This window comes from Tinamus guttatus, unplaced genomic scaffold, assembly GCF_059628265.1.
Source record: "Tinamus guttatus ecotype Peru unplaced genomic scaffold, ASM5962826v1 Tinamus_guttatus_pri_ptg000044l, whole genome shotgun sequence".
Classification (NCBI taxonomy): Eukaryota; Metazoa; Chordata; class Aves; order Tinamiformes; family Tinamidae; genus Tinamus; species Tinamus guttatus.
The window spans coordinates 2932236-2953750 of record NW_028288578.1 but is presented as its reverse complement, the minus strand read 5'-3'; the positions used below and the strand labels follow the sequence as shown (position 1 = coordinate 2953750).

Below are 21515 nucleotides of genomic sequence, written 5' to 3'. Positions count from 1 at the left end.
TTACAGAGTGACCAACAGGAATGCCACCTATGTCCAAATACATTAACATTTTTTCTGCTCACAATATTTCCATGTTATACTATCATCTCTTGTGTATGAGAAATAAAAAAAGACTGCTATCCATGGCAGCAACCAGCAAGCTGTGCAGCATGATGATGGTGTGAGGAAAGGAGAAATGCCACAAAGCTAGACAGGCAAAATCGGGATTGAATGGGATGAAAAAGGTAAGGTAAAGATCCAGAGCTTAGTATCTAAATAATAAAAGTCATTAAATGCATAATATACATTTGTGTTATAAGACTGCAGTTTAGCAAATCACTGAGAAACCACTACACACACATTTTATATGCACAGATCATCAGCAAAACCAGGCAACTCCAGCTGTCCTTTACACAAGCTAAAGGCTTCACCTATCCGTCCCACTTAGTTTTTTGATTACCTCTTGGTAAGATGTATTTGCAAAAGCACTGTACTATATTATATACCTATTGAGCTGGTATTTACTTCAATATTCATTATGGATTTTTTCATATTCCTATTATTTATAATAATAGAAGACAGGCTGTTACAACTCCACAAAACAGTGCAACTTAGCGCACGATAAGAAACCGATTTGCCTCAATACATCAAAATCATGCAAATAATAAATGGCTATGTATTTGAAACTGAACACATTTACAGAAAGCAGTGTCAACATATGCAAGCAATCAACAGGCAATCATGAAGTGAATCCCCTAATACGAAAGGCCCTGGAGAAATAAAAATGGGAGGGGTATTGACAAAAAGGTTTTATTTTAGCAGCCATACTTGCCTTACAGCTTTGGGGAAAATAAATAAATACGTAAAATAAATAACTTTAAAAAAACTTTTTTTTTTTTTTTAAATAAGGTTATATACTGAAGGACTGAAGAGAAAGCTGCCAGTCAGAATCAAGAAGTTTTATATAAAGTTTCGCATATATGCAACTGACAGACTTACTCTCTTATTTCCTACAGCAGTAAGAAATCAGGATACCAGTAAAGCTCATGGAAAGGTTATTAAAAGGTTATTAAAAGAGCAGGAAGATTTAGAGAGGCTGTGCCTGAATCAACTTCTTCCATTTATTGAATTAGTTTCAAAAAAGACCCTGACTCCACATCTACCTTTGTGCTTATATGCTACCTGGAGCCATGAACCTGATCAAAAAATTGGCCACTACAAGTTCAGTTTGCCATTGTTAACAAGCTACTTTTCAACAAAATGTAAGATAGATCAGCTTATTATCAACACAAGATTAACTCATCCATAGCATATTAGAGAAAAGGAATCCAACGGGCCCTGAAAGCCAACTCAGCTTCCTGGAGTCGGCTTTGACCAAGAATCTGAAAAGCAGACTATAATTCTGCTCCCAGCTTTGCTACTGTATTGCACAATACAGCTAAAACAATTTCACAGGAACTGACCCTCTGTGACTTTACAACAGTTAGATACATTTATATGGTAAGTAACCAAATACCAGGCAGTCACTTGTTACACATTAGTTCTCCAACAGCTACTTCAAGCAACTTACAGGCCTGCTCTGCTTCCAAATGCACCAGTGACACACAACCTGCTGGTACTGTGGTACTAATGCAATTCTAAATATACCCAGTACCAAATGATAGCAAATTATTGGGCACTGACATGACTTTACTGAACCACTGACACTTTACTGAATGAGTACTGAACCCAGAGGAACCTGATCTTGCAGGGTTCTAAGCACTTCAAATTTCACAGGCCTCAAGACTCTGTAAAACACGTTGGGCATCTAGAAATGAAGACAAGCAGCAGCATTCAACCAGTTAAGCAGCAGTTCAGCCAGAGTACAGTGCTTATGCCTATTTCTGAATAAATTAGATTAAATTCAGTCTTAAATTCTGAAAATGGTGTTAGTCTCTTTAAAGTTCCTTTCCTGACGCATAAACAGCTCATAGTTAACATACTCTGCATTTCACATATGAAAGCCTGTCAGAAGCTGAAAAAAAAATCCAATATGCAAATCTCACTATCTTTAACCAGATAACAAAAAAATTAAGTGCTGGGAAAGCCTAAGTGCATTACCCAATTATTTTCACACATAATTCCTATTTCAAGAAACTCCAAGATCCTCACGAACTTGCAACCTACTAAAAGACTGGTCAAATCAGTTTAGATTAACATCATTATTTTTCCTTTTACTATCTATGCTGGTCACATTCTTAAATGAAGCAGAAAGACTAGTTAGTTTCATTCAATTTTTGTTCTGTTATCCTTACATTTGTAGAAGGCTCTGATTTAGACTAATTGCAAACTCTGCAAAACAAAAAATTTACTTGGCTTTTCCTACAAGTTGAAGGGAGCTTTAAAACTTTAGAAGTTTTTTTTTTTTTTTTTTTTTTTTTTTGCATGTGGAGCTTTTTGGAACATGAGTTTTCTGAAAAGCAACTTCAGGTCAGTAAAAATTGCCCTGCAAATGCAAATATAAAGATCAGAGGATCAAGAGAAGTTTTTAAAGCAGATTCAAAACAGTACCAATCCTGACCTAGTGACCCAGGGGTATCACTGTAGCTTGTGAGGAAGCAATCAAAGGCTTTGGAAGCAATGCTAGTGGTGATGCTATTTGATGGGCCACAGCAGTTATTGATCTTATCATTTATAATAGCTAACATATGAAAAAAAATCGGAATTTTCAAATGAGTCAATGAAATATACACTTATACACACGGCTTATCCAAAACCTGAAAGTACATATCTAAAGCTTCTTCTCAGGTGGGAAGCCTGACCTGATGAATGCAGGGATGCTAATACTTTAAAAAGACATTTGCAATGGCAACACAGCAAAAATACGGCACAGCCTTTAAATATAAACTTTATGACTGTCATACACGTTTTTACTATTTGTAGAAAGCCAAGAGGTGTTTTTTTGTGTAGGACTTTCCCCCCTTACCTCTAACAAGAAATTGCTTATCCTCATATTTTAGAAGCTTTACAAATTACAAAACGAATAGGTTATATTGACTATAGCCTATACGTTTAGAACTATTTCCCTATTAAAACCCACATAAAGGCAAAAGGCTGAATAAAGTAATTAAAATTTGGGCTGTGAACACGATTGTCTGCTATAGAACTCAATAGTACTGAAACATTACTAAAATACTAGTAAAAGTTAATCTATGCCATTTTAAAAAGTATATTCTGGAACATGTGTGATAGAACATATTCTAAGATTTCAACTGTCCGATAAAAAGTGAGTTTTCACACAAACTAATACCATATAATTACAGTTCAAAAAATTTTTACGGTGTACTTACTTTAGCAATCTGTAGCAACACAATGCAGTGTTTTATTGATTCTACCATACTCTAGAAAAATCAGAAAATAAAAACAAAATCAGCATCTTATATTTTGTTTTTACAGATATCTTAATAGCTTACATACAATATTAGCTGAAATATTCAACAAGAATTAAATGGACCTTCACTTCTGTAGAGTCCTATTTTACCTTTCCCCTGCCTCTTTTTTTTTTTTTTTGCTGAAGACAATAGCACAGCAATAGAAAAATCAGAGCAGCTATAAGCAGATAACTTCTGAGCCAGTAGCATACCCACTGCATTTGTGCAGCACTGCTTTTTGTTGTTTTATTAAAGATATCCCAAATTCTCTGTCAAAGCTCAAACTAAGGGGAGAGGGAAAGCAAATAAAGTTGAGTAACACAAAAGCAGTGGAAGCTCTTGACAAAATGAAACAATGCAAGTTCTGATACTTAACATATCATGAGATACTGCAAAAGGAGAACAGCAGAGAGTACCATGAAAGTGCTGAAGATGAGAAGCAAAAATGGAGACACATGGCATGAAACAAGAGCTCTGGGAAACATTAACATCAGCCTGTCAGGGTTCAGGATGACAAGACTGGGAAGCAAGGAGAGAAAGTGATGAAGAGAGCAAGAAAGTTTTGATAGGGTTAAAAAGCAAACGAAATCTCCAAACAGCATTGAATAACATATTAGTTAGAAAGACCTAGTATGTGCCTTAAAAGAGGCAAAAAAAAAAGTTTATAGAAAAGCAAGCAGAGCACAAATCTGTGGGTAAATGGTGGATGGAAAGGAAATAAGGGAAGGACAAATTTTGATACTGGTGTAGGAATCAGCGGAAATTTCGTAATATTAACTAGAAGTTTTACCCTGTAATGGAGGTTTATATCCAACACTGCAATTTCTCCATAAAACTATAGCATTATCCAGGGTCTACGTTATCAATAATCCCACAGGGTTATCTTGTGTCTTCAGAAGTTCAGCTAAAACATAAGCATGCTGCCAGGCATAAGCCACCTGCACAGAGGGGCAGCTGATACGTTTCTGCGCCACATTTCCAGGCTACCAATGCCTCTACATAAATATTTTGGGATTAAAAATAAGATTTCAAGAAAAAAAATGTAGTTTTTTTTTGTTTTGTTTCAAATTTATATTCAGTAAAGTCGAACCCACCCAAAAAAGCTGAAAATAAAGTTTTCACCTGACCAAAACATGAACACTTGCCCTTGAAACAAGTCTGAATTTTAGGGTTTTTTTCCCCCCACTATTGCTCCAACATTAAAAAGTAAAATTAAAACCTTAAAAACATTCACGAGTGAGGCAATATTTTTAAGAAACCATATATAACAGATCCAAAAATTAAAGAAACTTACACTGGTTGTTTCTTTGAGACTTTCAATTTTCTGCAAAGAAATTCCAAATAATTTGGTTAGAGGAAGAATTTCAAGTCTCTAGTTTTACTTAAATACTGTACTACAAACATTCTGTTTAATTTCGAACTAGGAGAGGGGTAGAAGAAAGGAAGCAACCTGCAAACGACAATGTTTGTAAGTAGACATTTAGAGGTTTTACTCTGTAATGGATAAGACCGAAATCAAACTGATGATTACAGTTTAAAGAGGATGCGTCTAGGACCTCTTGAGTAGTGACATATTTACCCATCTTAGTCCATACTTCAGTTCTGCATAACATTAACAGCAAAAAAATGGAATTCAGTGTAAGAATTTCCTCAAACCTCAGTTTGTACCCTTACATTGCATACTGAATGATGCACATTTCATTAGCTAATATTATTTGAAAATACCATCATTCAAGCATAATAGTTCCCATAGTTTGGGAAGCCCAATTTAAAAAAAAGTGTAAAAAACAGTACACACATTTCTTGTTCCAAGTCACCAGTAAAAGTGCACTGGAAATCTGCCTAATTAAAAAATTTATCTAGGAACACTTGTTCATAAAGATTTCCTCCATGGAATTCAACTTTAGGCATGGAAAAGGCATTTGCATGCCTTTTTTACACGCATGCAGAGGTCTGCATGACCTATTTAAGAAGCATATGCATCCTGTTGATGTCCTTGCACCTATCTGCTGAGGGCAAAATTATTAAATTGGACTCAGCACTGAGCCAAAACTAATTCAATTACAGAACCTCTCTGCTTTGATTAACGTGAAGGCCTTGTGGGACTTCAATCACAATCTTCAGGATTCCTGAAGAACCAAAACGTGCAAAGTAACTTTTGTCCCCACACAGCATTGCAAGCCCAGATTCTACACTATAGGAAAGTCACACCCATGCAAGTCTACAGGAACAAACAGTGTCAGCTTCTGTGGATAAAAATCTAGATACAGCTTTCCAGCTAATGCCTGGGGAAAAATCTGCCTGTAAACTTTGTTTTACTATTCATACATAAAACAAATATTTTCTTCATTTTCCACAACCTATGCTTAATTGGCATATGGCACCTACTCTCTTCCACTGGATATATTTGATTGACCTAGCAAACAATATCTGGAAGTTACTATATTATAAAGCTAAGCATATTTATTTCTGATACAAGCAAAAATATATGCCAATAACTATAAATTCCTCCTTTCTTTTCCCTCTTATTTTCATGTCTCTAGCATACCTCAAAACCAAATTTTATCAACATGTATTGAAAAACTAAAGCATTTTAAATTTGACAATAACTCAGTGAAGTCCTGGGCCTTTTAGCACCAAAGCAGAATAGGCAACATACCCAAATATACAGATCTCGTCAGCTGGAACACTGAACAATCAAAAAGAATCATTCATTTTATAGCTAACTGTAAGCAGGCATGAGCCTTTTCAATTATTTTTCTAGTATATAACAATATAATTACGCATTGAATAGATTAGTATCTCATTCCTTTCTTTGATAAAATCTTTGTTGAAAATTGGAAAGCAATGACAAGTCATATAATGTGATTATACTGTTTCTCCTCCTAGCCACTTGCAAATTAAAGAGAGATTAATTGATACCTAGGCTAGAGGATTTTAAATTGATCGCTAGGCTCAGACAAAAAGGTAATTTGTCCAAGATCACACAGAAAATCTGAGGTCAACTGGTTACCCAAAGTCATATAGGAATTACAGAATTGCATTTTTCTCTTTCCTTGTTAGGCATTTTAACAATTTATTCTGATCAGGCCAAGTAGTAACAACAAGTAGTTACAAACAGTATACAATCAAGTAGTAACTTGTAGTTACTACTCAAAGTAGTAGTAACAAACTACTCAAGTAGTAAACTACTTGTTTAGTAGTAGTTTGTAAGTAGTAGTAGTAGTAACAAACAGTAGTAGTAAATCAAGTAGTAACAAACAGTATACACTCAACCATTTTCTCTCCACACTTTTACATTCTTTGGCCACCCCACAAGAATGCAGCATAGAAAAATTACAGTATTCTACCTTTTTCATACAAACTCAAAATTAAAAGAACAGTGCAAGCAAGTCAGACCCAGAGAGGTCCTACCTAAAATGCACCAGCCCTGACCCTTACGGCTAAACAAATGAAATAAATAAAATGAAATAGTCTGAACTTCTAACTAAAGTGCACTGGACAGAATGTAAAGAAAGGGACAGATTTGTTTTTTTTTTTTTCCTAGGGGTTATCTACTTTATGCACAATGTGTACACTTCATTTGTAAGAGTTTGCAAAACACGGATATGAAAGTCCAGGGTTTCATAAGCAATGAGTAATTCTAGAGCTGGGAAGGAAGCAGCCATAAAACAAAGTTCACGAACTCTCCTCCATGAGATTTTTATATAAACATACTATAGACCTGACACTGAGGGGACAAAAACAAGCGGAGGATCACAAGCAACAACATCAGCTTGCTTACAAAAGCTTGGGGGAGATGTTGGGATGAGGCTTGTACCTCATATTGACTCTATAGAGCTAAGATGCTGTGCATACACCCTATCTTCATTCTTTTGCTCTTTTTCTTATATCTTTTTTCTTCTATTTAGACACAGCTGCTCTAAAAAAGCACTAAAGTAAAAAAATAGATCTTTCATAAAATACAAGTTGCAAATAAAATCATAAAGAGGCAAAACAGGAGGTGTGTTGAAGATTTTTAGAAAAAGCCAATAAAAATAAAACCAATTAATGTCAGTTACTACCTAAAAATTACCTCTTTTTTTCTCTCTTCAGGATCCCTACTCTACCTTGAAAGTGGGGGAAGACAAAATTTTAATACATAGTATTCTATTTCTAAGCAATAAGTAGATGTATTTTCAAGCCAGGCATCAATTTCCTGCAGACATGCATTATCTTCTGCATCCCTGTCTCCCTCTATCTGTACCAATGTTGAGAAAAACATCATTGTTTCAAACTGACTTAGGGTTGCTGAAAACAGCCCCATCCAAAACCCAATGCAACCAAACTGCAAGCTGCCATTGAAACCATTTACCTGCTGCCTGTTATTTCTGTGGCATCTCATTTTTTAGGAAGCCACAGATGATCCAACAAAAAGCTAATTTTATTTCAAGGATTAGGATTTTTGCCTTATTCCGCAATCATGTGGCTACAGAGCTGTATCAGCTTGTCCAAAGGGAGGGAGTAGGAGCATGTAGGGACAGCTGGCCTGTAATCAGTCCCAACCTGAAGTTCTTTGCTCATTTCGGGCTTTATTTCACAAAAAGTACTGACTGTGAGCCAGAGCTGTGCAGACAACAGCTACACTTTTGCCCGAAAGCTTGTCAAGAAATGTCAGCTTCGTTCAGCTTGCCCTATATACATTTCTTCACTGCTCTGACACTTGGATGCTTACAGTTTTATTTTCCCCAAGTTCTCTGTGGTCAAGATAGTTTCAGGAAACTAAACAGAAATGCAGTTCTCATCAATAATACTGATGACACTAAGCAAATAAGGTCCAATGGCAGTACCCTCAGATTATTCCCCTTTCCTTTCTTTCCCAAATAATCATATATATAGCTGGTACTGTATCAGTAGCTTCCACAAAACTGGTAGCACTGACAATTATAGTATGTTTGCAATCCATATGATCCTACTACATCGTGTTAGCTGTAGTTCTGCCAGAAGCACCAGTGTAAGACAGGGGCTTTGTGATAATTGTAGTATTCCTCAAAGTCTGTGCAATTCATCAAATATGTATCCGCACTGTCTTCTTCCAAATTCAAAAAAGCTCCATGCCTCAGAGGTATAATATCCAAAAGATCCTGAAACATCTTGGAACACCTATAGCCTATGCCATTATCTTTAAAAGGCAAAAGATTCTGAAATTAAAAGTTTGTCTAATTCTCTGCATACTGACAAAAACAGCAGGTTTTAAAGCCCTGGCCATAAGCAGTTGCAGAAAACAGCATGCAGCTCTGAGAAAAACATCACGTTCAGACAACCAGGTCTTGCTTCACCAGAAAATGTCCTGCAGGTTAGACTCACAACCTGATAACTGAACCGTATTTACATAAACAGGAAATGCTAGAAAAATGCTAGAATTGTTATTAAATCTCTGCTTTAATCCAAGAGCAGACATAATCAAAAACGTAATCAGAAGGTTTTTGTTTTTTATTTTTCCTAAATAAAGAATAGAATCTATAGTAAATTACAATACACATCAAGCAGAGAAGATGACCCTCTTCTAAATCAGCTTCCTCCTTTTTCTGTAATGTCTGTTCTGTAGATACCTTGCAGCTATGGAGGAAGAAATCATCTAACTCCTAACTTAGCACAATATGTGAGACCTCTCCAGGGATCAGAAGCACTGTAACACGGAAAGAAAAAAAAAAAAAGCACTGCCTGATCTGCAAAATAGCATCTGGAGAGAGGGCAAAATTCAAGGACAATTTTCCTCAGTAAAAAGCATAGGAAGGAAAAATACAGGTCTTACTCTTTCTAGACAGCTGTCTAGAGACTAAACATGCTTAAGTGGAAAATGCCTGCACTTCAGAGTTATTTTTAAAACCTGCATATGCAACAACAAATAATAAAAAATAAATAATAATAAAAACAACAGAAACAGACCATCACCACAAAGTCACTTGGATGCCGTAACGCATCAGACTAAACGGGTTACATATGCAAGGTCACAAACATCATACACAACTGCATAGGGAAGCAAGCTTATCACAGAGAGCCATCAAACTGTTTTCAAAACTGAAAAAAAAAAACACTAAAAAACACTGAAAGAAAAACAGCTTGTTTTTCAACAGCAAAGGAGAAAAAAGTACACCACTACTTGAATATATTTAGGTTACTATATTTACTGAAACAAAAGCAACTCTTCTGTAACAAACGCTTTATACATTATATTTGCATGCTAATTCTTTCCTCGCCACCACACATTCACATACAAAATCAGCATGTTTGCTTATGCTAAACCCACAGCACCAAAAATACGTGCCAGGCTTTCTTAAACACAGTGACTGGACTTTGACCTACAAATTTCTTTTGCAAATGGTATGGGAGGGGATACAAATGAAATAACCACCAGTTAAATGAATTACTGTCTTCCTATAAAGGTAATGCCCTCCAGATTGCCCAAAACTGTGGTTTCCTTTCTCAACTAAAATCAATGAAATAAATCATTCTCAGAATTCCAACACAAACCATGTTAATCACAGAACTAGGTGGGATGCGGACTAATGATGTGATTTTTCTTTTTTTTTTTTTTTTAAGAATAGCTTTGCTACTCCCACAAATAAATCAAACATTAACCTTTGCTAAAGATTAAATAAATAGCAAATTTAAGTTAAAATGCTTTAGACGATATACTATATAAACTGAAACTTTTAATGTTTCAAAAACAGTCAGTATTGCTAAAAGATTAAGCTCATCTGCTACTACTACACAAATTACACTGTTATCAGTTACTTAAGATGTTTTAAGTGACTTTGACAACTTGAGGAATGTGAAAATAGATTATTTAAAACTTCTATGCTCTATATCAAATTGATGAACAAATCCATCACATAAAGTAAAATAAGCAATATTTAACATAAAATATACTTGCTTTTCTCTGCTCATCATCTTTGCAGTTCTGAAGTTTTTCATCAAACAGCTAAAAGAAAAAAAAAATTTGTGAAAACACCAAAAATGCTGTTTTCCTATATAATATCAGCTAGAAACACTGAAATGTCAAAAGAAAAAGCATTTAACAAGTTTTGAAGGTATATGGATCTTGGTATTACCAACCAGTGCAGCTATTACTTAATATTTCTTCACAGCATTTGCAGTACAAAAACTCCTCAACTCAGTTATCACATTACCCTCCTCTGCAAGACACAGGATCTCAGCTCTTGAGGCTAGTCCCAGAATTTGAGCTGGCACGATTTTGCTGGGGTTTGAACAATAGGGTTAGGTAACAAAAGTGACATTCCTCAGAACACCTCGGATCTTTAGGACATCAAGTGTGCTTACCACAACAGCACCTCAAACATTATCAACCCTCCCCACTCAGTTAATATCAATTGCTGTTAGATTTATATGTGTTTCTTAAAGACCAATAGTAAATTCACAGCACTGAGTTATATATATATATATATGTATGTGTGTGTGTGTATATATATATATTTTAATGAAAGTGGGATATGAGGTGCAGCTAAACAAATTCTTACTGACAAGATTGTCCATTTAATATAAGCTGAGCTTAAATAAATACAGCTGTCTTTGAGAGCACTCAGATCTGTGGATAGAAAAAACCATCAAGCACAAGTTGTTCAAAAAAGAAATACGATTAAAGATAATATTCAAATATGTTCATCACAGCCATCCTTGCTCAGAAAAGACACTGCATTTTTGAGGAGCGGAGTGACAGTGCTTCACTTAACTGTCCATCTAAAACCTAGTTACTTATGTAACTCTCTCTTGAGAGCCGATTTCTGGTTCTAAAAAAAGACTGTAGTCTTAGTCTCTGTCCATTCTTAAATTTCCTCTTCTCTCATTATTAGATCCTATACCTCCTCCTCACAGTTGTCCTCAATAACAAGATGTTCAGATTTAAATACCTTCCTTCAGTGCAGCGTGTTTCCCTTGCATTCTCTTCCTGCTAGATGGTCTGGGAGCATGAGACAGGGATAACTCCTGAATCAAGTCTTTGCAGTTTAGCTTGGAATTCTGTTTGCAGCTCCTGTCTACCTCCATTTCTGCCTGTATGTACTTGTTTCTCTCCAGAAGGACTTTTTTTTTTTTTTTTTTTTTTTTTTTTTTGCTGAATTGCAGTACTTGCTCAGGAGTATCAGCAAAAAAAATCCAAACCAGCAGAATGGAAACAATCTAAACGTAATTTTAATCCACTGAATCATGGAGAAAAGAAACCTGTCCTAGCCAGCAGGAGAAAAAAAAAAAAAAAAAGAAAAACACAACTGTTTTTCCCAATAAGATGGGTGCTGTGAGATTATGATCTTATCATCCCTTACCTCTCCTCTTACTTTTAAAATACACATGCACAGCATAAGAACTGCAGAATTTCTACAGAATGCTTTTACTCTAGGACAAAAAACAAATATCTATCACTACTTAAACAAAGTCTCCAACTATCTGTAACTGTAATTACACATTACATGACAAAGTTTTCTCAAAATAAATTCTGAAACATTATGAGCTAGACAATGACTTAATTTTGTCTTAAAATTAAACTCATCTCAACAATTCCATGAAGTTATATATATGATTGTATATTTCAGTTGCTGCAAAGAATTCTATAAAATCTTTTTACGGTTATTCCAATTTTCTAACTCTATTTTAACAATCCTAAAATCTGTTCTAAGAGAAACCAATAATTGCATTTTCAGCAAACTTATAATAACATTTAATTTTATTACTTCTAGTGATAAACTTTTTATTTCGGAAATAATATCCTAATCTATGGAGAAAAAAATCTGACTTCAGCAGACTTCACAAGTGAAAGGTATGCTTTTTCATGTTCATTTTCTGCTCAACTAGATAAGCTCTCTTTGCCTCCCCCACTTACCAAAATATATTTAGACTGTAAAACACAACTTCCTCCTGCTATCCAGCGACCTTTCAGTCAAGCCTCAAAATCCACACTGATTTGCAAGCTCAGAGTACAGTCAATCAATACACCCAGAGTTTGCTAACATACCTTCAGTTGATCTATCAAGATCTGTAAGTATGCATCAGCCTCAGTAAGTTTCTTATCAAAATCATGAACACTGGGAACAAATCCTGAATCCACACCCTAGAAGAAAAAAAAATGTCAAATATATAATTAAAGGTTTTGAAAAAAAATGATAACAAAAATACAGTTTTGCCTGCCAACTGGCTGATAAATGCTATTTTGCCTCCCATCTTGCAATGTGTAAACACAGGCACACAGCTGAGCATATTTCTCTTCTACATGCAGTTAAATAAGTAACAGTAATTTGCTACACATTTTCAGCAATGCATTTAATCATCACATGTCAAAGTATATGATTATTTATAATCTAAAAGATCATTTTAAATAGCATTAATTAGAGTTTCTTTGGAAAACAGGAGAGAGAAGTCAGCTTTGCTGCAGAGTGTCTCATAATTCCATATTCTTACATTTCAGTTCAAGGCGACAAAACGATACCCAAATGTATGACAGCTCTTTTCACACTTCAAGGAGAACCTCTGCCAATTGAAATACAACTCAATTCATATCTGCATAGTGAGAGACTGGGCAAATTAATGATAAGCTTCTTCTTAAAGATGAATTCACTTCCCAGTAGAAAACTTTGGACAGATTACTTGATTGTCGTAGTTACTTTAAACCTAGAGCAATTTGCATCTTTTTCACTGCATTTGATTTGTTACAATTTGCTGCATATATGCTAACAAGGACTAAAATACCACTGCCCTGAGAATGATTATATTTTCTTTGCTGGCAAATTGGTTTTCCTTCATAACGTAAAATTCACAACACATGCTTCTGCATGTAGTATATTCCTCATATTTAAAATGGAAAAAAATGTTTAAAAAACTTAACAACTTCTATTGAACTACCACATTTTTAAATATGAAAGAGAAAATTGATAGAATTCATGAAATCAATTACTTTTGATATCATGCACGTACATGCACTGAAATTTAATACAATTGTTAAAGCACTCCTGGCCTGAAAACTTCTGCAGGTTAAGTTCAGTAAATAAAAAGACATCTAAGAGACAAAGAAGCAAATGTCCTTTACAACAGAAACATAATCCTGAGACCTCAGAGCAGTGTTATAACTTTCGGAGTAGCCTAAATATATTATCTACATTCACATTGAATTAAGATATGACTTATTCACTTCAAAATCTTAAGAGAACATCAAGTGTGCTGCTTTCAAGTGAGGGGAGACTAAAACCACCTAATGTAAGAATTTACCAAAAGAAACTAAAGAACAGGACAGTTTGTACAACCAAGAAACTTTCAACACTAGCTCATCAAGTGTAAATCTGATCGGGTCTAGCATGCACATTAAAACATTTCTGGAGGTAAAGCTTCATACATAAGACTGCAGGAACTATACAGATTTCTGGTGATGGTACCACACACAGAAGTATAGTTTATGGTGCAAGTTATCCGTTTGTTGCATCAAAACACTGATTTTTATTTCAGTCACCAGTCTAAGACTTTGAATATGGAACAAGTTAGTACTTACAGCGGTGTCTTTAAAGATAAAAGACTGTTCTTATATTCCAGTCTTTTAGCAATTAGGCAAAAGCTGATTAAGACATTGTGTTACAATTGAATAGAAGATCCACATAATTAGAACAAAATTCTTGTCCAAAAAAGCCCAATTAGAAGGTTAAAATTCCAGTCAACATAAAGAGAAAACCATAAAAGTAAATATAGGGTTAAGCTGATGCAATACAAAAGCAAAATGCAAGTGAAATAATTTTGTAAAGACAGGCCTTAAAACTTGTTGCATTTCACTGACTTGCTCTGGCTTTGTATAAAGACAGCTTAAGTGGAATATGATAATTAACTGAGTAAATTTATTAGTGTTTGTTCTATGAGATTAATAGTAATTGTAAACTTTTATGGAGTTTCAAAATTAAAAACCCAAAGATATCTGGAAATTATCAAGAACAGCAATAGCTCAGGGGAGAAAAAAAAAAAAAGTGGCTTACAGTGGCTTATTGAACATGTGAACTCGGAAACTGTCCACCTGAACTAGCAACCAAATTTGGAAACAGCACATCTGAACTAGCAGTCACATTTTTGAGAAACATTTATTATGTGCTGTTTTCCTATTCACAAATGGACAAAAGAGACTGCTCATAGATTGCAAAATCACCAGCCTAGGAGGCAGAGTTCAAAACAGCCAAATATGACCCTGAATATCCTGAAGTTGGTCCCACATTGAGAAAGGAATTGGAATAGAAGACATCCAGATATGCCTTTCAAACTGCTGTGCTATGATTCTAAAAATAAGTATCTTCAAATTAAAAAAAAAAGAAGAAAATAATAGTATATCGATAACCAGCACCAAATATATGCTTTAAGGGAATTAGAAGTTGTATGAGCAGGTTAGAGAAGCAAGCAACTGATAAATCTATCAGACTGCTTTACAGGACACAAGTCAGGGCTGATGTTTGTAGGAGTGAAAATGCACAGCGCCCAGCAGGACACCGACCTACCAAACAGCAGAGGGATCTGCATGATACTCAATAACTTGCAAAGACCTTCCATGCTGGTTTGAGTGAAAAGTCTCAAGCCAGGAGCCTAGCAAAATCATTTCCTTCACACACATCCCTTTTTTTAGGGTGGAGGCACAGGCAGTAAGGAAGAGCAACAACAAACTATAAAATAATTTAAAAACATATTGTGAATCCTATTTCCACTATGGAACTACTAGCACTCATAGACCACTGAGGCATTTGTATTCAAGACTTACCCATGCTGAGAATTCCAGCCTTATTTAAATTAGCCCTTTCAAATCAGGATGAGATGAAAAGATCACATTATCCTCAGAAGAAGCATATTTGAAAATTTCTGATGTATTTATCAAATAAAAGCATTGCATGGGGACCTCTGTGGAAAATGAACTGCAGTGAGGTCAGAGAAAAGAAGAAAAAGATAGAGGCAGCAGTGAAGACTTGACAGCCAAAAGAAAACTTTCCTAAAGAGAAAGTTGTCCAGTGGACTGACTTTCTTATCCTTTTAAAGATATTTCCACGATAGCCTTCATTTAATTAGGAGTTCAAGTCCAGCAAAAAAATCTTGGGAGAATCAGCTTAGAGAAGCGAGTGTTTTCCCTCATGACCCCACCCCAATTCTACAACAGAAATACATCCCGTATCTAAGGCATGTTTGTTCTTGTGTAGTAGCACATTGCATGTACGAACCCCTGATAGAGAACAACAACAAAAAATGACAGAGCAACAAGCAAGCCACTAAACAACGGTATCTTCTTGCCATTTCTTTATGGCAAATATTAACCTTTTTTTTACCTGCTAAAATTTTACACATTTGTTTTTAAAACTTATTTCAAGAGTTACAGAAAGTAAATGAACCTTCCAAACAGTCAGATTACTGTACTCTTTTTTTTTTTTTTTGAAAAAAGCATTACTGTTTTGCAAAGGACAAAATGCTTAGCAAAGATGTTGTACAAATACAGATACTATCAGGTCAAGGAGGGAAAAAAACAAAGTCCAAAACTTACACAAACAGGTGTAAAATTCTGCCTTTAAAACATAACTTTTGTGTCAAATTCACAGCAACTGTCAAGAAGATATAGATATCCTACGGTCCCATCTCTTTACTTGCATCATTTAGTATGGATGTGGCTAATCCACACACTACTGGTTCACTATGGCTACGACTTGCAAAATCTGGAGAAGGGGAACATGCCAGCTAACTCTATACCCTTGCACGAGCTTGAAACATCTATATTGCATGTAATCTTCATTTTAAAGAATCTGTTCTTAGTTTTATGCAAATGTTCTTGACTCTCACTAGAAGCCATATCTGAAAGGCAGTGAGTAACAGCACAGTTCATGTTAATGGAAATGTGTAAGAAAAATATACTGTGTTTTTTATTTTCATCTGCAAATTTTAAAAGTTAATCAAAGATTTTGGTTAACATGACATTAAGTGATCTGCTGCTAGCAGCACAGTTTCACAAGCACTTTAAACCAGCAGAAGTAAACCAGAAAGAAAATCAGTTCCCCTGTTTGTTCTCACCCTTGCTCTGCTTTTTCTTTGTGTCAGCACAAACATTTGCATTGCCACATAGTCAACTCTATAGGGAAACTAACCTGGGTTAATAGCAAACTAGGAAGAGGAGAATAGCAGGGAGAGTGGCTTTAATTTAGGTCACTCCTAACTCCAGTTCCCAATTCAGCTGTATATTCTCACCGCACTGTCACTACACTTTTGCAAACTTTGTAACCTGCAGGTACTTTAGGACTCTCATGTGGATTTTAACTGTCCTATGCGCTCAGAAAGCAAGAAAGCCCTCTTATTTGAGGAATATGCACTGTCAGATTTATATTTCTTTGTTTTTAAATCAAATTAGTAGTTGTGTTTTATGAAATTCTCTATAACCTCTTTAGCTACCACTTTCAGACACTCACCAAAACCTTGCAGCAGCACTTGAATGAAGGAGGGGAAAAGTTTATTTCAGGATATGATATTTAAGGCAAGAATGAGCATGAAAACTTGAGCTAATGGCTAGCGGGGAAGGAGGAAGCAGGGCTGTCACTTCAGGTGGAGGCATGACTGCTACAGACAGGATCTTTTTTGAAAGATAAAGCTACCAGTCTACATATAAGCATTGCAAAAGGCTGAACGTCTGTATTAACTTCATTTATCGCAGAATTCCTTTATGGCATGAGAAGAGAACAGTTTCTGGTGCATTTTATTAAGTAGCTTCATCTCTTAACAGCGTTCTTGCACTTTTAAGAATGCAGAAGAGACGTTACTGTGGTCATAGAAAACATGAGTTATCTTTAAGGGATTTAGGCATGAAGTTCATGTAGCACGAGGGATAGAGGATGAAAGCAAGGTATTTAACCACACGGGAAGTCTAGAAGCCCTTCCTCCTTGAATGAGATTGTTTGACAGATTCTGGTAAGGAATAAAAGAAAATTTTAGATATCACCCTCCTACCTGTGCCCAAGCAAATAAGAAACCCAAACTACCATATATCTTTACCACATGCACACTCTTGCCCTTATCTCTTGTGAGGAAGGTGCCACTGATGGGCTGCCTCTGGAAAGTCACTGACATGGCAATGCCACAACAGCAAAATCTTGAGGGCTAAGGGGAAAAACAGCCCCCAGTTTCAGAATGGCACTGCCAACGCTATCAACTGTCTCCTTCCTAAGAACAGCTCAGTAGACAAAGCCAACATCAGGAGAGCCAAGCACGTTCAGGAAACCTTCTGGCATAAGAATATACAATAATGTAGCAAGCAGAGCAACAGACTTCAGCTTCAAAATTTTGAAGAAATTACATTACAAGGATATGTGAAGAGTTTCCTCCCTTTTTTGATTCATTTTAATACAGTATTACTACCACTAGTAATACTGCAATATTATCAGACCTCTGGGCAACTAGGAGCTCCCTATCCATTCCAGCATATTTATGACTCAGTTCTTCCTCAGTTCCTTGCCTGTAGTTCATTCTTGCAAGTTCCTGCTTCTTTTAGAAAAAAAAAAATAATAAGAGTGTTTCAAAACATTTCCATTATACAAACCTAGGGCCAACCCTGGCACAGCATTAAGGTAAAAATAGAATTAGTGAGGCTCAATCAGAGCTGACAACATCCAGACACTGCTTCGTCTCCCTAGTCCCGCACTAATTTGCTCTCTTGCACGCAGCCGGTTTACCCGGCACGCGCACAGCCGGGCTCAGCATCGCAGCGCTCACAGGTGCCGCTGACACGATGGAGAAAACTCACCCGGGGTTCGCTCCCAACTCCCGAACCAGGACAGGCAGGCTGTTCGAAAACCACGCGGAAATCAGAAACAAAACTCAAGAATGAGAAATAATTTTGGGCAAAAACAGTCGCAGGAAGGTTTTACGCGGCAGGTATCCGCACGTGTCTGCTCGCCCTCCCGCGGAAAACCAACCCCCGCAGGGGCACGCGAAGCCCCGCGGCTACCGAGGTAACGGTCCTGCCAGGAACGCGTTTCACGTCGTCGTCCCGAGGAAACGGAAAGCAAAACAGTACTGAAAGCGCCGGGTTCCGGCCGCCCAAGCTAGGCGCATCGGCGAGGGAGGCGGGAGCCGCGGCGGGGACGGGACGGAGCCCCGCGGGGGCCTCCGCGCACTCGCTGCCCCGCACCGAGAACCGCATCCCGGGCTCCGCGCCCGGCTTCCAGGTAGGGAAGCCGCGGGGTGGGGGGAGCCCGGCGCCTCCCCGCCTCCCTCCCAGCGCCGTCTCCTCCGCACTCACCCCGGCCATCCCTCCGCGCGGCGCCGCGGGGCGGGGAGCGGCCGGGGGGCGGCCGCCGGGCCCGGCAGCGCCGGCGGCGGCGGGGGGTGGAGCCTGCCGGCCCCACCGCTCGCCTCAGAACTAAGGCGGCCGCCGATTGGCTGGCGGGAGCGGCCGCCCCGCCCCCGGGGAACGGCGGTTACCGGGCCCGCCGCGGCGGAGAGAGGAACGGGACTGGGGTGGGGAGAGGGCAGTTTGGGAACCAAACCCCTCTATCTAGGACGAAGTAATCCCGAGGAAAGGCTTCAGGTTAGAGTTTTTCCTAGCTAAATGTCACACGGAAGATAACTGCCACCCTACGCAGTGGATCCAAACACAAGCTATTTTACCATTTTTGTCATCAAATATACTCAGTTGCTGTTTCATTTTAGTCTGTAAATACGATGGTATACTCATGTATAACGGTCTTCCAAATGTCTCATTCTGCTTGACTTGGAAAGGATTAACTCCAACTTTAATGAACAAAGAAATAAATGTGCAAAAATCAGTGTGGATACATGACAGAGGAGTCTCATACTGAGCTGCAACAGAAAGAACAGAATCTAATCTCTGATACCTATATTATTTTACCATATCCGAATGTATCGGCCATAGACCAAGTAGATGTTATATAAGGTCTGTTTGGGAAAAAAGAGTGAAAGTGAAACTTGCCTGAAGCTGAAGAGTGTGGCGGAGAATAGTGTCTTCTAAAGCGTGAATCCACTTCTCTCTCTCATCGGCATCTCGAGCTGAAAAAGTATTCAAAATAAAGTATTTTAAGTTGTATATACTATAAGCAAACAGATGTGATATCCTCACTAACTATGGAAATTAAACCATATCTATAATTGAGTACATAATTTCACAGTTGTCTTGTTTCTTTTTTTGTAATTACAGCTATATATTGTTGTGTTAATTTACACTATAGAAAATATGTTTTAAATAATCAGGCAGGCAAAAGAACTTTTATGCTTTGGTAGAAATAGCATTCTAGTAATGACTCCACATCATAAACATTTTCAGTTCCAGCTGTAATCAGGATTTAACATTCCTTTACTTGAGAATTTAAGCTTGTTTATAACAATTTTTTTCTAAGTCATACCATTTTTCTGATATTACCTAACAATAATAAAATTCAAACACAATTTTGGACACAATTTCACACACCACCACCATCTCAGTGCACTAAGGTGGACTTTGTATATACAAGACTCTTCTAAAACCATTTTTAATCAAGGTCTTCATTCCTTTTATAAATATTGGCCTAAGCATTGTCAATTAAACACACAAACATACAGGATATGCTTATAAAGAACAACTTAGTACCACACATGAGAAGAAAAAAAAAAAGTACGGTGTTTCTGTATCATAAAGTGCCATTAGGAGGCAATTTCTTCAGTTTCATCACTGCTTGCAACCAAGTAACAAACATGACTTTTTTAAAACCTGAGACAATTTTAAATAGCTGTAGATCTGTCCTTCAGTGGGAGGCCCGGCCAGGCCACGCACTGCACTGCTTCTTTGCATGACCCTCAGAAGTCACATCCTCCCCGACTTGATTCAGCTCATTCCCTTGCCCCAGAAAGAAAACCCACGGTGGTGTTTGTGACCCCAATCACTAAAGGTAGGCGAGCAGAGGCAGGGGGCAGTGATCTGCCGCCAGCTCTCCTGACCTCACTCGGAGGAAAGACAAGTTCCCCCTGCCTTCCTGCTATGTGAGTGTTTATCTGACTCTTGTCCATCGTTACGGATGTTAATGTGGAGACAGTTCTCATAGACATTCCTCACAATTCATCAAATCCCAAATATTTCAATTACATTTACAACTGCCAATCAGGATATCACATATACAGTATGAAGAAAATAAGACTTTACATATTCTCATAGGAAAATGAGATGCACAAAATTCTTTTAAAAATTTTCTTAATGAAGACAAGCTGTTCAATGTGTAATATTCTATGTTAGTGCAGACACCAGCTTTGAATGATGAAGCACAGAGAATAAGCTGAAGTACATAGTAAGTGTTAAATTTAACACAATCCCAGTTAAAGCTGTCTTTCACTAGAACCTGAGTCATATGTTAACTGCAACATCTACAATAATATTTTCATATTTCTGCAACAAACTTGTTACATCGTTTTCATTAAGAATCCAAGTCAGGAAGTAATGACAAGCAAACATGATTATACATCTCAGTTGCAGTCAGTGATGGTTAAAGTAATGCATTAAGCCACAATTAAAGTGGGTAGTGGGCAGCTTTCACAGCTAGCGGGATAAGGAAAAGGGGATGGAAAAGGGGGATGGAGAACAGATCAAATCAGATTAAGGGCTATTGTTGCCATTCACTGGCATGTTCTTTCCAATACTCCTTTTTTTCCTCTCCTCCTCCCCCAAATACAGACATGTCTTCCCCCCCCACTTTACTTTGCTAGTCTGAAAGAGCTCCTTGCTGTGCTGAAAGGACATTTAAACAAAACAGCAAGAAGAAAACACAGAATAAAAAGCAAAAGGAAATTAAAAAAAAAAAAAGGTTACAGGCATTAAGCAGGCTGTGGAGATAAATCTGTGCCCATGCACAGATTTAGCAAAGCTATTGACAATTGTTCTTAGTTTGGCATCTGGGGGGAAGGTATTTAAAAGAAACAGGAAGTCTGCTAAAATCAAGGAAACCTTAAGCAGACTAACACCTATTATGAATTAGAGAACAAAGATTCCGATCTGACTTATTTGTTATGGAGGTCAAAGAAAATATCCGTAAGTTATTATACTGAAATGTACTATCCAGACTCAAAAAGTGCTTTATGTCCAGTGCTCTCATTATCCTCCATTAG

General features: G+C 37.2%; 1 protein-coding gene across 2 annotated transcripts in view; it reads right to left on the bottom strand.

Moving 5' to 3' along the window:
• OSBPL9 (oxysterol binding protein like 9) overlaps nt 1–21515 on the bottom strand; it is a 56983-nt gene that overhangs the window by 13276 nt on the left and 22192 nt on the right. For both annotated transcript variants that reach the window (XM_088536845.1, XM_088536855.1), the window contains exons 4-8: nt 19357–19433; nt 12397–12492; nt 10306–10353; nt 4684–4713; nt 3309–3359 (exon numbers count right to left, since the gene is read on the bottom strand). In XM_088536845.1, the coding sequence (XP_088392971.1) occupies nt 3309–3359; nt 4684–4713; nt 10306–10353; nt 12397–12492; nt 19357–19433 (302 nt within the window). The remainder of the gene's footprint in view (nt 1–3308; nt 3360–4683; nt 4714–10305; nt 10354–12396; nt 12493–19356; nt 19434–21515) is intronic.